At 30.5% G+C, this 19381-nt stretch overlaps 1 protein-coding gene across 4 annotated transcripts in view; it reads left to right on the top strand.

Moving 5' to 3' along the window:
* Positions 1-4825: 4825 nt before the first annotated feature.
* LOC143067760 (monocarboxylate transporter 5-like) overlaps positions 4826-19381 on the top strand; it is a 30788-nt gene continuing 16232 nt past the window's right edge. The window contains exons 1-2 of one of the 4 annotated variants that reach the window (XM_076241260.1): positions 4826-4925; positions 18809-19270. In XM_076241260.1, the coding sequence (XP_076097375.1) occupies positions 19042-19270 (229 nt within the window). In that variant the 5' untranslated portion in view covers positions 4826-4925; positions 18809-19041. Of the gene's footprint in view, positions 4926-4981; positions 5158-5186; positions 5347-17409; positions 17543-18808; positions 19271-19381 lie in introns of those variants that run through there. The other 3 variants (XM_076241261.1, XM_076241263.1, XM_076241262.1) reach the window with 3 other exon arrangements.

Genomic DNA, 19381 nt, shown 5'->3' with positions numbered 1-19381 from the left:
GTGTTAAGTTTTCATTACTAGTCATTTTTAGTTACTATAAGTAATAATAAGTCGTCTGTATTTATTCCTTAAAATGTTTGCTGGATCATTGAGAAATGATAAGTTTTTGTGATACATATTTTCAAAAGTTGATATATAGGACCCAACATAAGATTTAAAGTAATCAGTAAAGCAGAAATGACATTTTAGCCTGTCCAAACTTGTTATTCATTTTTACGTGTAACATCGATATGTCAATGTATAATTTTTTTTCTTCTTAAAGTTTTATAACTTACAAAAGCCAGTTATTTTTTCATTTTCTACTTTTCTTTCATTTCATGAAGGGTAAGTATTTTACTATTGAGGAAGTAACCATGATAATTGTTCTTGAAGAAGGAATTGTAAAATTTTCATGCTTTATTCAACACTTCAAATATGTGATTATTTCAACATTAAGGCTTTCAAATTAAATTCATTTGACAACACATTTTAATCTTAAAAGACACTCAATTTAAAACTATATAACAATAATATGCATTTATTTGTTGTCTGAAGTATTGATTGTCAGAACATGCCTCAATTGTTTTTAGTTTATATTTCATTTGCATATTTCAGTCTATTCCTATCATGTGCAATATCAGTTTATGTTTGTTAGGAAAATGCTATTTTTTTTTAAAATAAAGCCTTATCACAATTTTTGATCTATTATTTATGAAGAACAGTTTACAAATTTCTCATATCATGTGAAAAAGCTGTAGCACATAGTCATCACTTTTGTCTTTTTGTATTGTCATCATTCTTGTAACACATTTCAAACTATTTTAAAACTTGCAACTACTTGAACACTGCTTGATAGAATTCTACCAAATTTATACATATACTTCTACAGTGTTTTCTGCTCCTTGACACATTCTCCATTTCCATTCTCAATTTTATTCTATAAGCATTGAAGTTGTGCACCTGCTATTTTTAGCTCACCTGGCCCGAAGGGCCAAGTGAGCATTTCTCATCACTTGGCGTCCGTCGTCTGTCATCGTTAACTTTTACAAAAATCTTCTCCTCTGAAACTACTGGGTCAAATTTAACCAAACTTGTTCACAATCATCATTATATATAGTTTTAAAATTGTGTCTGATGACCCCGCCCATCAACCAAGATGGCCGACATGGCTTAAAATAGTACATATGGTAAAATGCTGTTTTTGGCTTATGTCTCTGAAACCAAAAGCATTTAGATCAAATCTGACAGAATTGAATTGTTCATTAGGTCAAGATCTATCTGCCCTGAAATTTTCAGACCATTCAGTCAACCCGTTGATGTGTTGCTGCCCCTGAATTGGTAATTTTAAGAAAATTTTGCAGCTTTTGGATATAATCTTGAATATTATTATAGATAGAGATAAACTGTAAACAGCAATAATGTACAGCAAAGTAAGACCTAAAAATAAGTCGACATGCCCAAAGGATCAATTGAACGCTTAAGGAGTTATTGCTCTTTATAGTCAATTTTTAACAATTTTCATAAATTTTGTAAAGTTTTACAAAATATTTTCCACTGTAACTACTTGGCCAAGTTCATTATAGATAGAGATAATTGTAAGCAACAAGAATATTCAGTAAAGTAAAATCTACAAACACATCACCATCATCAAAACACAATTTTGTCATGAATCCATCTGTGTCCTTCGTTTAATATGCACACAGACCAAGGTGAGCGACACAGGCTGTTTAGAGCCTCTAGTTTTTTTATCATTGTTTTTTAGCACACCTTGCCACTTTGTGTCAGTTGTATATCTACATCAATGATGTTTTTTATATTAACAAAAATCTACTGAAACATCTGGGCCAATTTACTAGTTGAAAGCATGTGTCCCACAATCCAGCCTACCAACCAACATGGCTAAAATGATCTGTTGCTATCAACATTTAAAATTCTTCAAAAGTCTGCTCAGAAACTTGTAAGCCTGTTATATTGTTTTATCCATCTTTTCAGTAATAAAAAAATAATAAAAATGAATCAGAATTCAGAAGATCTATTGATCCTGATTCTGATCAGTCACTTTTAAAATTTATTATCTAATGACACTGCAAGGTAAAATTTTATCAAATTTCATAATTGAGAAACCCTGAACACAGTTAATTTCGACTTGTGTTGATCAGATTATAAAAATGATGGAAATATGTCACAGAGGGTCTCACTGAAACTTTTAGTAAATCAAGTTCCGTCTTTACTCACCTGTGATATCTTATCTACAATACTTTTAAATTATAAATATTGATGCTTAGAAGGCACCTCCTTTGTTAAATTTCAACCTTGTTATAATCTTGACCATCAGAAGCAATTATTGATTCAAACTGGTCAATTAGGATATACAATAAAAATTTACTTGGCAGCAATGTTGCCACACAGAAGATTTGCTATGAATTTTTTGAAAATTTCATATCTTGTTCATTATTTAACCCTGCTTCTGTTTTTATTTTTCTCATATTTTATGCCTCAAATACAAATAACAATAACACTAGAAAAATGGGTCATGAACATTTATGTAAAGTATTGATTTGGTTCAGTTGAAAAAGGTAAAGAATTAAGATGTCTGCAGCTTTCAAACTGAGTTGTAGCTAATGAAGTTTTCTATAATTTGTCCAAAAGTAGTATACCACACTAAAAATATGATTTAGAACGCTCAGGTGCAATTTATGACTTGTCTGTGAGTGAAGAAAGTCACTGAATGCAAGACATAGGGATTATAATCTAAGTGTGGTGATGATGTTAACTGGGGCAATATACACAATTGTTTCTCCATAGGCGGAAATGGTAATGTTTTCTTCTGTAGCTCAGTCCATATAGTAAACTTGGATATGTATGATGGCTCTTTAAATAGCTGAGACATTTTCACATGAGAGGTTATTTTTTTTGGTACGAAGTGTGATTCATTTTTCAATAAAAGAATATACCCCGAAAATGCTTTCGTGATGCGGCTCTTCTTGGTAAATCATTTCATTTTTCACACAATAAGTTCGTTGAAAATTCTAATACATTGAATACATTCAATAACTTCATTGTTTTTACCCATTTATTCTATGGTCCTCTACTTTCAAAATCAACACAAATGGTTAAGCTCAGTCTCTTGTGAAAAAAAGAAACATGTCCAATATCACTTCACAGATAATTTTTTTTTACACACAACTTTTGTGTTCCCAATTGGAGGCGCATTAGGGATATTGAACCAACTATGTATACTATAAAGGCTAAAGCTTTATAATTCAGAAGGTAGACGACCTAGATACTTCATACCTTGAGGTAGAAAGTTTTTATCTGTCATATGTCCATTATCCTTGACCGTATTTTCATGGTTCAGTGACTGCTTGAAAATAAAATTGTCAAGTGAAATACTCACTTATCATTAGTAACAGGATAACTATATTTGATATATGGGTTCCTTGCAATGTTTACATGTCCATTAGGTAGGGCTCACCGCTCACTTGACCTTGATCAGTGATCAAGGTAAACGTTATGTGATCAAGTCTGTATCTCAGATACTATAATCATTAGGTCAACTATATTTGGTGCATGGAATGTTTATAAGGTGTACATGTCCTACTGACAGGTTTCATATGACCTAGACCTCGATTTTATGCTTCATTGGTTAATGCTAAGTTTGTGCCTGACAGTTGGACATGTACACCATACAATGATTCCTTGTACCAAATATAGGTGCATTATTGCTTATAGTTTCGATGAAATAGACCAAACCACAAAGACTTTGACCAATAAACCATGAAAATGAGGTCACAGTCCGATGAAACTTGTCAGACTAACATGTACATTAACAATCATTTCGCTAATTATATCTGAGAACAGATCATACCACAAAATCTTGCTGACACTGACCAATGAATCATGAAAATGAGGTCATGGTCATATGGACCTCACCAGAGAGACATGTGTACCTTACAATCATTTCAATCAGCAAAGATAGTTGACCTATTGCTTATAGTATTGGATAAACTGACAAAATTACGAAAACTTAACATTGACAAATGAACAATGACAATGAGGTCAAGGTCATATGGACACTGCCAGACAGACATGTGTTCCTTACAATAATTCCAAAAGACACAAATAGTTGACATATTGCTTATAGTTTTGGATAAACTGACAAAATTATGAAGATTTATTGACAAATCAACTAAGAAAATGAGGTCAAGGTCATATGAATCCGACCAGACAGACATGTAAATCTAACAATCGTCCCATGCACCAAATTAAAATTACCAATTGCTTATAATATCCAAGAATAGACCAAACCACAAATACTAAACATTGTACAAAAAAACATAAAATTGAGCTAATACACCATGAAAATGAGGCCAAGGTCAGATAAACCCTGCCAGACGGACATGTACACCTTATAAGCGTTCTATTATATTCACCAACTATAGTGGCCAGTATCTGAGAAATAGGTGTAGGGTATAATTGTATGATGTGCATGTCTGTCTGGCATGGTTTCTCTGACCCAAAATAAAAAGCCTTATAATTTCTCTCCCACTCGCATACAAGTAAATTTATATATTTTTTTAAATAATCTCATCACGTAGTTACATAAAGAAAAAAATAGTATTATAAGAAACATTTTTTAAAATATTATGTCCCAGGTCGAACACAGAAAAACCCATGAACATTTGGATTTTACACCAATAGATGATTTATCTGATTATCTGTTTTCTTATAAAATTCAAAATGATTACCATTTATAATAACAACACTTCAATTACCAGATAGCCAGGTTTATCTCATGTTCTTTTTTTAGGCAAACCGAAAGTACGCCGCCCACCTTTTGTTCTATAAATATCACGATCAGCTGATTACCACATGTAAAAATTGATCACGTGCTTAATTTATGCTTCCTCGCACAACGAAATAACACAGAGGCTAGTTAAAAAGAGGTAAGATTATTTATAATCGAAATCAATCAAATTCACACAATGACAACATCAACACAAAGAACACAAATCAATAATTGATTTCCTTGACCGTAAATAAATGGGGAATGTTCGATGGTTTCTTTTTACGTATTGGATAAATATAGCAGGTGTTATTCCATAGTGCATTTTGACAAAGTAGCAGCTTCACTCATGCACTGAAAAATAAATAGCATGTCTATGAAATGATGATGAGGTAAATATCACAGTGAATCAGACTTTGGACAATAGTAGCTAGTCTAAATACTTACATCCATTAAGGCATTACTGAATGATTTTTTTAGTGTATTATTATCAAGTGTGGATATAGGATTTTGAAAAGAGGGACCCCCCTAAAAAACGAGTTGAAATAAAAGATGAGAATTAATGAAATCAGCATACATATGTAAGTGCAACTGTTGTCTATTTTACTTGTTAAAATCAATGCTATAATCATAATGGTTTGTATTTAATCAATATTATTTTCAGTATTACATTTTGTACCTCCTCAAAAATGCATGAGAGATATTAAGAGATATATTTATATTCCCTAATGGCTATTTCATTAGCTTCACAACAGTAGACAGTATTTGAAAATTTAAATACATAACTTAAATTTGTTAATGAAAATTAGCCACATGTGAAAAAGAATTTGAAAAAAATCAGAAGAGGGGGAGGGGCTCAGAAATCTGTAGTAGTTCATTTAAACTGAGACTACTTTTTCACATGCGTTATAGAAGTCTCAGATTTAAACCACACAAAAAAAATCTCCATTTACTAAATAAAAATTATCAAAGGACAGACAACAGAAACAGCACATTACACAGAAAAACTAAATATTGAACAACATATTAAACCCCACCATACTTCAGGTGTGAAATCCAGGTCTTCTGGAAAGGACAGCAGTATGATGTAAAAGAAATACATATCCTTAAAATAGAAATCATGGTATTATAAAAAATGTTATCGATAGCTCAACCCCTCCCCACCCCATTCCAATACTAAACGTAAAGAACTTTCACTTATGGCAAGAGGTGGTAAATCTGTAAAGATAAAATTTCTTAATAAGCCCTATACAAATATACATAAGCTTCAAATTCATACTCTTTGGTATGACTAAAAGGAGATGTGGTGTATCTGTCAATTGGACAGCAACCCAACAACACATTTTTCATAAGACATCTAAATCTATTTGAAGTGTTGTGAGGTATAAAAATCATTTCAAATACTAAATAGGTTTAAATCTCTCTTGAATCAGAAAGAGCAGGTGTATCTCATTTTTTGTCAAACAACAAATTTGTTTGCCCCTCTGCACTCTGTTAGATTAACATTGCTCAGACTAGGTATTGAAAAAATGTTTATCTCAAGAAATTGTTTTGTACACTGGCTTAATACTATGTTTCTAAGTTTACAGGTAGAATTGTCCTCATTAAAGTGGGCTTTTCAAAATGAAGTATTTAAAATGATTCAATTTTACTTGTAAAATTCAGTTGTAATCTTTTTAATGAGGTTCATATAAACTTTTATTGTTCAATATTATATATATGTCAAAATATTTGTTTTCCTGTTTTAAATTGCAACTAATAAGAGTTTTTTTAAAGATATTATTAACAATAATAACTGACTTTTTATTCATATCTGAATTTTGCTTTCTTTAAATATTAAAATATAAGCTAATTATTAAATCAATCCTTTTCTTTCTCAAAAAGTTATCAATTCCAGAATTATCCAAGACATCTGTGAGATTAGATCTGATTTACAGTAATATGTCACAAATATCCACTAAGATAAAAGAATTTGAAAAATGAATATAATCATTTCAGAGCCTTTTATAGCTGACTACCGGTATGTGGTATGATTTCTTTTTTCATTGTTGAAGGGCATATGTTTGTAATCTTCTATTTCATATGGTCTCTGGTGGAGAGTTGTCTTATTGGCAATTATACCACATCTTCTTATATTTATAAAAACTTATCTACAGGAGTCTCATCCCTTGGCACTACTATAAAGTAGGTTAGTGACGATTTTGTATAAAAAAAATCCTTTATGTAATATATGGATATAGTTATGATTATTGGTTGCGTTACATCAATATGCTAAAAAACAATAAAAACCAATGTTTCTATAAAAAAAAAGATGTTACAAGAAGTCCAGTACAGTATAAAATTACAATGTAAACCCAACATTAAGAAACCCTTACTACATGTACTAAGTAATGTTTGTTTAATCTCCCTGATTTCAAATCCTTTTTAAAAGATGTATGTAGAGAACAGAAAATTTGCATGATTAAAATTGAGAAAGGAAATGGTGAATATGTCAAAGCGACAACCACCCGACCATAGAGCAAACAACAGCCGAAGGCAACCAATGGGTCTTCAATGTAGCGAGAATTCCCGCACCCGTAGGTGTCCTTCAGCTGGCCCCTAAAATATGCATAATAGTAATTGTTTGTTCATTATGGTCTATAACTCATAATATAATACAATTATACCACTTAATCTGCATTTGACCTCGTATAATTTTAAGATATGAAGTGGGTCCTTTTAGGGTCAATGTCTAATAATTTTGTTATGATTAAGATGAAATAGAAAGATGAGCAATTAAATACACATTTTCTTTATATGAGTGTTTTGATAAAACAAGGCTATGATATGGTGACATGAAATTATTTCCTGTAAAATTAAATACTTAGCAGTTTTGATTTGATATTTTTTTAAGAATCACATTTTTGTTAGTCATATGACATTCTATCAAAATAGTACCGTGATGAGGAATAAACATTTACATGTACAGTCATGGTCATACATGTGATGAATAACTTCCATTCTGTTTTATGGTTAAGCACCAACCATTTAACTTTGTTAGGCTAGTACTTTTTTTCTGTGTGCAAATATTTTTTTCAATGACAAACGATAACCAGAATTTTATTTTAGATAATACCGTTTTTATTTTGTACATTATTTATTTTTATTTTCTATAAACAAAAGGAGATATTCGGTATATTTCCATGAGACTGCACTCCATGGACCAAACTTCCACAACCAAAAAAAACCCAAAGAACATCCAGAGGGCAATACAATGTATACAGTCTTCATCAAAAGCAGGTGTTTATACATTGTGTCAAGTTTTAAATTGTCCAGGGTTTAAAAAGGTTGTGAAGAAATTAAACAAAATAATCAGAGATATCCCATCAACACCAAATTCTCCTAATTTAATAACAAAACATAGGAGACAATCACTGACAAGGTTCTTAACTTCCTTATGTGAGGCGTATGTATATATGGCTGGTTTTTACTAGTTTTTGTCTCTCCTGTGACTGCAAGATATAGGAATGATAATCCAATGGCACCAGGTCCTTTAATTAGATACTTTGAATAAAAGGTCAACTAAATTTGGTGTATGGAATGTTTGTAAGTGTAATGTCTGTCTGACAGGGTTCATCTAACCTTGACCTTATTTTCATGGTTCAAAGTAAAGTTTTTGTGGCATGATCCCTTTCATAGACAATATAAGTCATAGGTCAACTATATTTGGTGTATCAATGATTTTGTATGGTGTACTACTACATGTCTGTCTTGAAGGGTTCATCTGACACTAACCTCATTTTCATGGTTCTTTGGTCAACCTTAAGTTTTCTTGGTTAGGTTCATTTTTTAGATGCAAACTTTAAGCTATAGGTAAACTATTATTGGTATTGTAAGGTGTATATTTTTTTTGTACATGTTGATCTTGCAGGGTTGTCCTTACCTTGACCTTATTTCATGATTCATTGATTAATGTTAAGTTTTCATGATCGCATTTGTAGGTCAGTTTCCAAGTAAATACTTGGCAATCATACCACATCTTCTTTCATATATAGATAGGTCAACCATGTTTCATTTATGGAATGATTATCAGGCAACCTTCAGTGATTGGTAATTCTCTCAGATATCGCCATATAACATGATTCCTTCAGTGGCTGGTATCATTTTCTTAAATCTCCACAGAAGACATTTTGGTTTTCCTTCAGTGTACTCTGGTAAAAGATTTGTTGATACCTATATAGTAATAAAGATATCTTATTGACTATGTTGAAATATACATTTTGTAGCTGACCCTGACTTCATTTGATAAAATTTGGTCAAAGTGCATTCATCAAAAGGTCATTGACATACATGTACATTGGTATATTTATATTTTAAAAGCTCCATTTAAAAGATTGTTATAACCTTTATAACTGCTATGTGGGTCATCATATATAGATAACAATTTCTCACTTGCAGATTTTCGTTTAGATCAATTTATTTCTGTTAAAATATAACTTATAATTAATCTTTTGATTGGATGATTTTGCCATTAATTCAATAGTAGATGGTTGAACTGACTGCAATACATGTATATAATTGCAATAAATTTCAGTAATCCCTACATCTATGTTTCTGGAATGGTTCAAATGTTTTATTTTTACCATTTTACGAGTAACAGTAAAATATGTAAAGATTTACCACCATTATTTCCTTTTTATGCCCCACCTACGATAGTAGAGGGGCATTATGTTTTCTGGTCTGTGAGTCTGTTTTTGTTCATTTGTCTTTCCTACGATAGTAGAGGGCATAATGTTTTCTGGTCTGTGGGTCCGTTCGTTCGTTCGTTTGTTCATCCGTTTGTCCCTCTTCAGGTTAAAGTTTTTGGTCAAGGTAGTTTTTGATGAAGTTGAAGTCCAATCAACTTGAAACTTAGTACGTATGTTCCCTATGATATGATCTTTCTAATTTTAATGCCAAATTAGAGTTTTTACCCCAATTTCACGGTCCATTGAACATAGAAAATGATAGTGCAAATGGGGCATCCATGTACTTGGGACACATTCTTGTTTCCCTTGTTTAAATAATATAAAGTATCTCCTTTTAAAAAAGCCTTGTCATACTCAGATCTACACATGTTTTACTTCTGAAGTAATGAAACAGGAGATTTTAGGTTTTTATGAAGATTTTAGATCCAAATATTGCACAAATTCATCATGTTTTGACATTTAAGAAAGTATGCTGACTTTGGAGCATTTTATGTACTATTATGGAGAGAATTGTTTTACTAAAGCATTAAGGCTGTTGAAATGGACCCATTTAATTTTGATGAAAATTTTGAATTTCAAAACTAAATTTGGACCAAAGTAAACCTATTTCTTTTGACTGCCACCGAAAATAAGAATATTTTGGATAGAGGGGGGGAGGGGGGGTTTGCTTAACAGGCCCCTCAACATGCAAAGAGCATGGCACGCACTCTGTAAATAATATCACATTTTGATAGAGAATGATATGTATGTTATTTTTCCTTTGGAAAGAAATATATTGTTTTTTCATACCCTTTATGCCCTTATCTCCTTTATGAAAAATTATTTTATGGAGCTCAGATAATGTGTGACACTAGTCATTACATAATTAATTTATTAGTTTCTGCCTTCACTGAAGAAGTTCTCATTAAAAATTTAAGCTTCTTACATGATCAACTTTAATGATCAATATTTTTAGTACATTTATATGATAGATATTAATCATTTTGGTTCTTTTGAAATGTTGAATATATTACAATTCATATGAAGATACATTTATTCTTGTTAAGTAAAATTTTTATGATTTATTAAGAATTGCTAAGATAGAACAAAAAAATCTGAAAAGGACATTAGCTACAATTTATGATTTTTGTTGCAAATATTTAATAAATTATTAGCAGGCAGTTGGGTTCAATATTGTAATAATAAGCTAAAAAAAACATCAATGTTATATTGTTGTCTTGCAACCAGCCAATAATTTAACATCATTTGGGTCTGTAGCATGAAACCTTTCATTTGGACCTGAGTTGGGCATGTGCTCAGCATTTCCATTGACTGAAACAAATGTTGAAACTGTTGAAGGACTTAATTTTACTCATAATCTTGAATGAAATGGTTCTTTTTGTAAATTTATTATGTTGTAAAAGTGTGAATGTACACATATTTTAAGTATGAAGCGCTTCAATTTGAGCTTCCATCAAATTGCTTGTACACCACAACAAATTACAGAAAGAAGCATTCCATTCTTAATTATTACAGGAGAACAATAGTCTTATCAATATTTTTTGTGGGTCCTGTCAATTATGGTTTATTTATATTAGTCAGGAATATGCATAAAATGTTATGTATTCTTTTCCTTGGATTTTGTTTAGTTCTGAATGATTTTTAAAGTATGATCCTTTACAATTACAAAAATAGTTGAAATGCCCTGGAATTATTTGTAATATGTTTCAGTATGTTTGCCTGCAGATATTTGTAAAGTTAAAAATACTATGAGTTTCTCTAATTTAATGAACAGCAAAGATAAATTTGTTCTTGTTGGCTTAGCCAAGTTTTGTAAAATTATAATGTCAATTTACAAATGATATTTACCTTCCCATTTATTCATGCATTTGTAAATATGTTTGTTAATGTATTATATCTTTAATATTTGTTATATTGTTGTACTATCATGCCTCATGTGAGGCCTATGTTTCAATGTTTCAATGTTTCAAAACTCTGAAAAAATATTTAAATATGGTATTGGTAAAATATTTGATATTTAATTCAAATAATACAAGTAGTAATTATACATTTTTATCTGTAATGTTCAAATGTCAACATTTAGTGGATGGAAGTTTGGTCATTCATGAACTGGTAAACGGGAAAAAAGTCACAGAATAAAAAGTCACAAAATCCTTAGGAAAAAAGTCACAGGAAAAAAAGTCACAATATGTTTAAGTAAAATTATTTGTCAGAAGTATGGTGGAATGCTCGTGAAAAGTCACAATGTACATGTATACAATAGAAAATTAAACTTGAGTTTTTGAATGCATAGGAAAAAAGTCATAATATACTTGTATCAGATTACCTATCTTAGTCATGTTAGTGGTAAATTTTTAAAAACAATAAAGGAATTAAGGAATGACTGTAATATTTTTTCTGTCTATGAAGAAATAACATAAAAAATTTGGTGTACACTGAATAAAGCGCGTAGCGGGTTATTTAACAGTGTGCACCACATTTTTTATGTTATTTCGAATGTAGAGAAAAAATATTACAGTCATTTCTTATAATTTAATTCTAAGTTCCATTTTAAACCGTAGAAAACCATGAAAATCCTTTGATGACTTCACGGTCACATGACTAAATTATGTCTATGGGCTGATAAAAAAATAACGTCAGCCAATCAGAAGACGTGTTACATCCAAAATTAAATTATTTATATATAAACTAATAAAAGCGTAATGGAATATGTTCTTTTTTTTCAAAATTAACTTGTTCACAAACAGGGAAAGCTGATTGTTTCCTTTTATTCAATATTGAGCATGAGTTGTATTTCATGGGTATGGCTTCCTACAAAGACAGGAAGTGAAAGGTCTACAAAAGGGGAAGGTGCCACAAGCAGCCACACATCAATATCAACAGTCCCTTGACTGAATTCTGAGGAATATGTTCAATTATGCAAAAAAAAACCTGTATTTATTTTTTTTAAAGTGTCTTCTGAAAAAAAAAAAATTATACTATTTACTTTTATTTACCTGTATTATTGGCACAATATAACCTCCTTGATTCTATGAACTACATTACTTAAAATTACAAAGGATTTGTATGAAATTTTGTACCAAAATTGAAAAAAATATATATTGAAAAGAGATAAGAATTTAGTGATTTTTGTAACAATATTTTAATAAATCATTTTAAGATTTTTTTCTAACGATGAAGTTTTATTTTTGATTTTTTATTTTAAAAAAAAAAGGGTCAAAAATCATGATGAGATGATCAGATAATTGAAACAGTTCATGAACCAAATATTTAATTATTGCATAGAATTAGTTGCATAATAACAATATTTACAACATACATGACACTTGTCAATGTCGTTTGATATCAATACATATCATAGAATAAACTTTTACAGATAAACAGGATAAACAAAGTGAATAAAGGATAGACATTCATTTTATAGATTTGTGTTAGTATCATACACCTTGAGGGTGTAAGATTTAGTATCATACAACCTCATCATACACCTTGAGGGTGTAAGATATAATTGTCAATGCAGAATTATAGTCTTCAATAATTTAGGAGGGGGTGGGGGTTGTCTTTTAGAAATTTGATCATAAATTATTGGAAAGCATGATAAATGCAAGGTATTCAATTTCCTTAAGCAACATTTTCTTGTAAACATATGATATATGTGTCAGAAAAGCAAAAAATGTGAGTAATCGTACTATGTCAAGAGCCCCTGCAGTTTATTGTAACACATCTTATTGTTAATAGAATCTGAGACTACTATAACTAAAATTGAGAATGGAAATGGGGAATGTGCCAAAGAGGCAACAACCCGATCATAGAAAAAACTTACATAACATACTAATGTTATAGTAGTCTCAGAAAGAAAGTTAACAGACCAACTTACACTGCTTATGTTAATGATCATGTCACATATTCAGTCAAGAATATAAAAAGAAGTTACTGTCAGTTTAATTGCTAACAAACAAAAAATATTAGGACATAGTAATGTAAAAGATGAAGATGTATGGTGTATGTAAACATGTAAAATAACAACACCAAGAATATAGAATAATTTCTGTTTACTGGAATTTACCATTTCCATATATCTTAGGACTTGCAGGTCATTTCATTGTTAGCACACAAAAATTGAATAAATGTAAGTATTTCAGTTCCGTAATTTGGGCTTTGTCTAACAATTACAATTTAATGTACACTTTTAAAAATATTATCCAGAGATTTGTTAGACATTAGCTTCTAAAGTGAAAAGTTGAGATTTATAAAATAACTTCTCCAAAATTTCAAATATAGAAAAATATTCAACCAGTGACCAAGAGGCACATTGATTTCGTGAAGTGAGATTATCAGGGTTGTTTGGTCATGAGTTAAATGTTTTCGATAATTTAACTCTTTGATTACTGTTAGCTTTTTTTTTGCATTTACACATGACATTTTTTTAATGGAAATAAGGAGCAATGTCTTTTTCTGATGCATACTCATATGTTTTGATACAATTTCATCAACAACTTTTTGCCAACACCTTTTGTTGTATGACATTAGAGGAGTATGATATCTGATTTTCACATGTGAAATTATCAGTTTTTATTTCACTGCGAAATCAGGTAGAATTGATCAACTGATGTTATAAATTAAACAGAACTTGGACATCTGTCAATTTTTCATTGTTTTTTATGTGTAAAAAGTAAAACTTACAGGTCAGAAACATACTTTTATTTTTCCTTAACAGCACATTAATTATAAACCTTTTTATTCCTGTAGTGTGAAGTGAAACTTCGTAAATTATTGACTTGAATAAAGGGATTTTTATCGATAATTGGTAATTATGGCTGGCAGTTTGGTGAGGAAACAATAACATAAAGTAGTGTTGAACAATCAGTAAGAATTCAGATTTTCAGAACTCAATTACTGTTTGTTTCTATTAATTAAAGTTTTTCCAATTAATGGGATTTCAAATGCATTACAATTTTTCTCAATATTTGTAAAATCAATTGAAGTCTTGTTAAATCTAGAGAAGATTCATCTCGTCAGGCACATGTACAAATGTATATTCTGGTTAGTGCATATTAAACTGTTTGTATTGTCAAACTTTGAGCTTGTTAATATTTTGACAGTTTGATTACAGCTACCTTAATATTGGACTTTACATGGAATGCTGTTTGATTTGATCGTAGTATATACACTTGTGACCTATCAATATCTCCAGCTACCTTGATCACAATGGTCCACTAATTTAAGAAAACGTTTTCTTAGGAACATGCAGATTTCCTCAAACTAAATTTTATATTATAAATTGAGGAGGATAAGATTCTTTTGTCCTTGAAATCTCAATCTTTAGGTGGTCAGATTTTGTGCTTTATTTTGCATTATAAATAATCCTTGTATGAAAGATATCTTTCCACAATCAATTAATTTATAAATCATTGCCCCTCAACTTTTGACCCAAATGAAAAACCAATAAGAATGTAAATTTAAGAGACAATTTTTTGAATATATCATTAATTCATGAATAGAAAATCTTGTCAGTACAATCAATAGTCAAAGCTTTAAGTAAGATGCAGCAGTTATAAGGTATGTATGTACTCATATAACACATTTTTGTTGTTTTGTTACTAAGCACTTATATGATGTCATAATAAATTTGTAATATTCAGATTGTGGATTCATTATAATTTGTGGGATACCAATGTTCGTGAATTTCTTGGGTACAGAGTGAGTGAGTGAAGTTAACCACATATTTGAATAATCCACTAAGTTCCAAATTTTCTATAGGCTTATATGCATACATTCCATTCTCAATTTTATTTGTAAAACTATGAAATTTTATATCCAGGAAAATACATTTGCTCTTCATCTACAAAAATTAGTACCCACAAAAAACTTTAATCCACGTTACAGTCCATAGAAATTCAATAACTTGCATGTAAAAAGTACATATATGTACATTAAATTAAACAAAATCAAGTTGCAAAATTTGGTGACGCCAATAAAAAATATCTTGCTGTAACAAGGATGTTCTTGCATGTTTTTATACGCCCTTTTACAGGACAGTATGGTATACCGTTGTCCATCAGTCTGTTGTCAACATGTCGGACATTAATTCAAATACGCTTCAACCTATCTGCATAAAACTTAAGTGAATTTTATATCTAGTGATGTGAGCTCCCTTTCATTTTTTCTATTTTTTTTGGATTTTACTTTCTGAGTTATGGGGTTTTATTCATTAAAAAAAAGGGGGATTTTCCCGTTTTCGGACAATAACTCAAAAATGCTACACCAAGTTGTAAGAAACTTTGGTCAATTGTTTATATCTATTGACATGAGCTCCATTTTAATTTTTTAGAAATTTTAGATTTTCATTTCCAAGTTATTGAGTTTTATTCTGTAAAAAAAGGGGGGATTTTCCAGTTTTTGGACAATAACTCAAAAATGCTTTCAGCAGTTCTCATGAAACTTTTTAAAATGGTTTATATCTATTGATGTAAGCTCCCTTTTAATTTTTATAAAATTTATTATTTACACTTCCAAGTTGTGGGATTTTATTCATAAAAAGGGGGTGATTTTCCAGTTTTCGTACAATACCTTTAATGTGCTTTGAGTAGTTTTCATTAAACTTTGGCGTCTGAATTATATCAATTAAGATAACCACCGTTTAGTTTTCACAAATTTCTGATATAACATTGAGAAGTTATTGAACTCTATTCTTAAAAAATGCAACGGGTGTATCATGCACTCATGGCGCAGCTGTTTATTTTAATAATTTTGATTCATGAGGTTTTGAGACAATTGCAGACTACTTCCAATATAAATCCTATTTATAGCTTGTATACCAACAGAAGGTTCACTTACTTATTTAAAAAAAAATGGGAGTTATGTGATGAAAACAGATAGCATCCTATTATTGTGCTGGAGAGTTATCATCATCATCACTACATAGCATTGTTGGACAGACTGTTGTTACAATGTCAAATGTACACCACGTCTTGCGCTATTATTGTTGTGCAAAGTGGTTATCAGAGGCAGATTCTGGATTTCAAACAAAAAGGGGGAAGGTATCTACATTTCTTTAGTCCTTGTGAAATTTAAAAATACAATACCTGTGCACAAAATGAAGGTTTTTTTTGGTTTATTATTGTTAATTCTCAATAGGACACAAAAGCCTTAACTTGTCTAGATATGTACTTGTATTTAGTTTTTACCAGACTTAAACCAAGATTTTGTTTTTGTATTTTTTATAAAAAATACCTTTATTGATATTATCAACAGACTTCATGTAATCATTTAAATTCTTGGGATTGATTAGGCATAATGGTATAATAAATAATCCAATTCAAATTCAGGAATTATGTATGAGTTTGTATTCTTATGTACTCTGACGAACAACAGATATTATAGAAAGTTCCATAACTCCTTTTGTGTGTGATTGTCTCTCTCAGTCTTTTTTGGGGTTTCTGTGATTTCACATCAGAAGAGGATGTGAAAAGGACCATTGATGTTCAATTTAAACATTCTTAAATATACTATAGATCATGTAGAATTGTTCTATAAACCAAGAAAAAAAAATGAAAAAAAAATGTTTTTTTTTTTCTTTCTTCGAAAAATACAAAATGAAACAGAAAGTATATGTTAGACAGACAGATGGACAGGATTAATAATGTAAAGCTTGTTATGAAAATTATGGATAATAAAAAGAATGTACATTTTCGATTTACGAAAGATACTTAAGGCCAATGTCTTAGTATGTTTCTTTATCAATAATTCAGCTGTTCAAAGAATCTATAAATTAGATGTTTTTTCAATGAAGCATGCAAGGTTTTAGTGTATTGAACTAGTAATGACAACAGTACTTTTTATGACTGTAATTTATATATTGATCAGTTGACTGAATAATTATATTTAGACTTCAGTAACAAAGACTTCAGTAACAAAGGGTGTTTTCAAGGTTTATATTGTGCAATTTTAAATAACTACTGGATTATTTGTTTATCGGATATGGGTTCTATTTATGTTGTTTGTTTATGTTTTTGGTGATTTAATTTGGATGTGGATTGGACGTAAACAGGTCAGTTTATTAAGTACTGTCTAAACAAATATCAAACTAAGTAGAAAACATGAATAAGAATATTAAAGAAAAAAGTAGTGAACTCAAAGACTCATTTATATACATGCATATCCATATTTTTTTCCTCGGAGTTCAGTATTTATGTGAGATTCTACTTTTTAATACAGATATATTACAGAAAAAAAATGGTTGCATAATAATAGAAAAAAGTGCAGAATGATGCAATTATTGAGATTTTATTATACAGGCCAAAGTAAAAATCAGGGTTGCATGTAAATTAATAAATTAAGATAAGTGCAGTTAACTGACAATAGTATCATATACTGGTAAGATCGTGATTTTAGTAGTACAAACAGTTATCACCTGCTACTTCAATTTCTAAAGTGTGTTGTATTTTATTTTTTAAGTGTCTGTCTGTCTGCAGGAGATATGTCTTGTAATAAGTTCTATTCTGTAATATTAGTTTTTTTAATTTACGTATTTTTTTTAATGGAAATAGATCAGATAGAGGAATATCTTTCACACACCACACTTTAATATTATAAGATGTTCAGATTTTAGCCATGTACCTAATTCCTAGATGTAACTTATGATTATCAATTCATTTAGGCATTTCCAATGAAAGGAGTACTGGTGCACAGATTGTGTCAATTTGTCCCTTATACAGGTGCGGATCCAGAGGGGTGTTCCCAAGGTTGGAAATCTCCTCTCTTTTTTTTATGGAAGATCAATACATTTTAATGGGATTATATGGTTGGAACCCCCCTTTCTGCTGGATTCAGATCCCCTCGGTTTTAGAATAGCCTGATCCACCCCTGCTATAGTTCAGCCTTTCATTCATTTGGAGCTGAAACATGTTTCATGTTGATGCATTTATGATGTTTAATTTGTGAGAACATTAAATAGACCAATAGAATTGTTTTTTTAAGCTTTTCTTAGATTTTTCAAATAATTAAGAACATACAGTATATGCATAGACAAGTTATGGAAAACAAATGATGTCAGCTTGAGTTCACTCTTGAAGTATTTATGTTTTACGACATTGTTACAATTACATATTTATTTATCTAAATAATTCCAAACATGTATCATCACAGTAACAAACATTAATATTGATAGTTACTTTTTACCTGCACATGCAGATGTAACTAGTGTACATATGATCTAGAAATAACTAGAAATACCTCCTACACCATGTGTTATCATTCAACTATCTATAATTAGTTTAAACGTACCTATAAATAAAACTGTTTCATTTTTTTTCAGATATTCACATTTGATTAAGAATGACTGAACATTGGTCAAGAGAATTTTAACATTTTGAGACCAGGATTTTATTGGTTGCTGCATTCAGGACTTCCACATAGATCAAATCTTGACAAGAGTTTCCTGTATATTGATGTAAACTATAATCCTACTAATTAACAGGACAGTAATTACAGTACTGGAGTACCTAAGCTACCTTGAACCTTGATAAATTTTTAACCTGATGAAGAAGAATGGGTAAAGGAAGACATCAGACAACAACAGACAATGGACAACTCACTCCTCCGGATGGGGGATGGGGTTGGGCTGTTGTCTTAGGATCATTTATGTTACATATTATTGCTGATGGAATTGTTTACTCATTTGGAGTATTTTACATTGAGTTTTTAGATGAGTTTAAAGAGAGTAAAGGAGACACAGCCTGGATAGGATCACTTGTTCCTGGAGTTTGTCTCCTTGTTGGTAAGTTTTAAGATATTTCACCTTTTTAGCTCACCTGGCCTAAAAGGCCAAGTGAGCTTTTCTCATCACTTGGCGTCCGGCGTCCGTCGTCGTCGTTAACTTTTACAAAAA

This window comes from Mytilus galloprovincialis, chromosome 3 (assembly GCF_965363235.1).
Source record: "Mytilus galloprovincialis chromosome 3, xbMytGall1.hap1.1, whole genome shotgun sequence".
Lineage (NCBI taxonomy): Eukaryota > Metazoa > Mollusca > Bivalvia > Mytilida > Mytilidae > Mytilus > Mytilus galloprovincialis.
The sequence above is the reverse complement of the archived record's forward strand: the minus strand, read 5'-3'. Positions and strand labels throughout refer to the sequence as shown.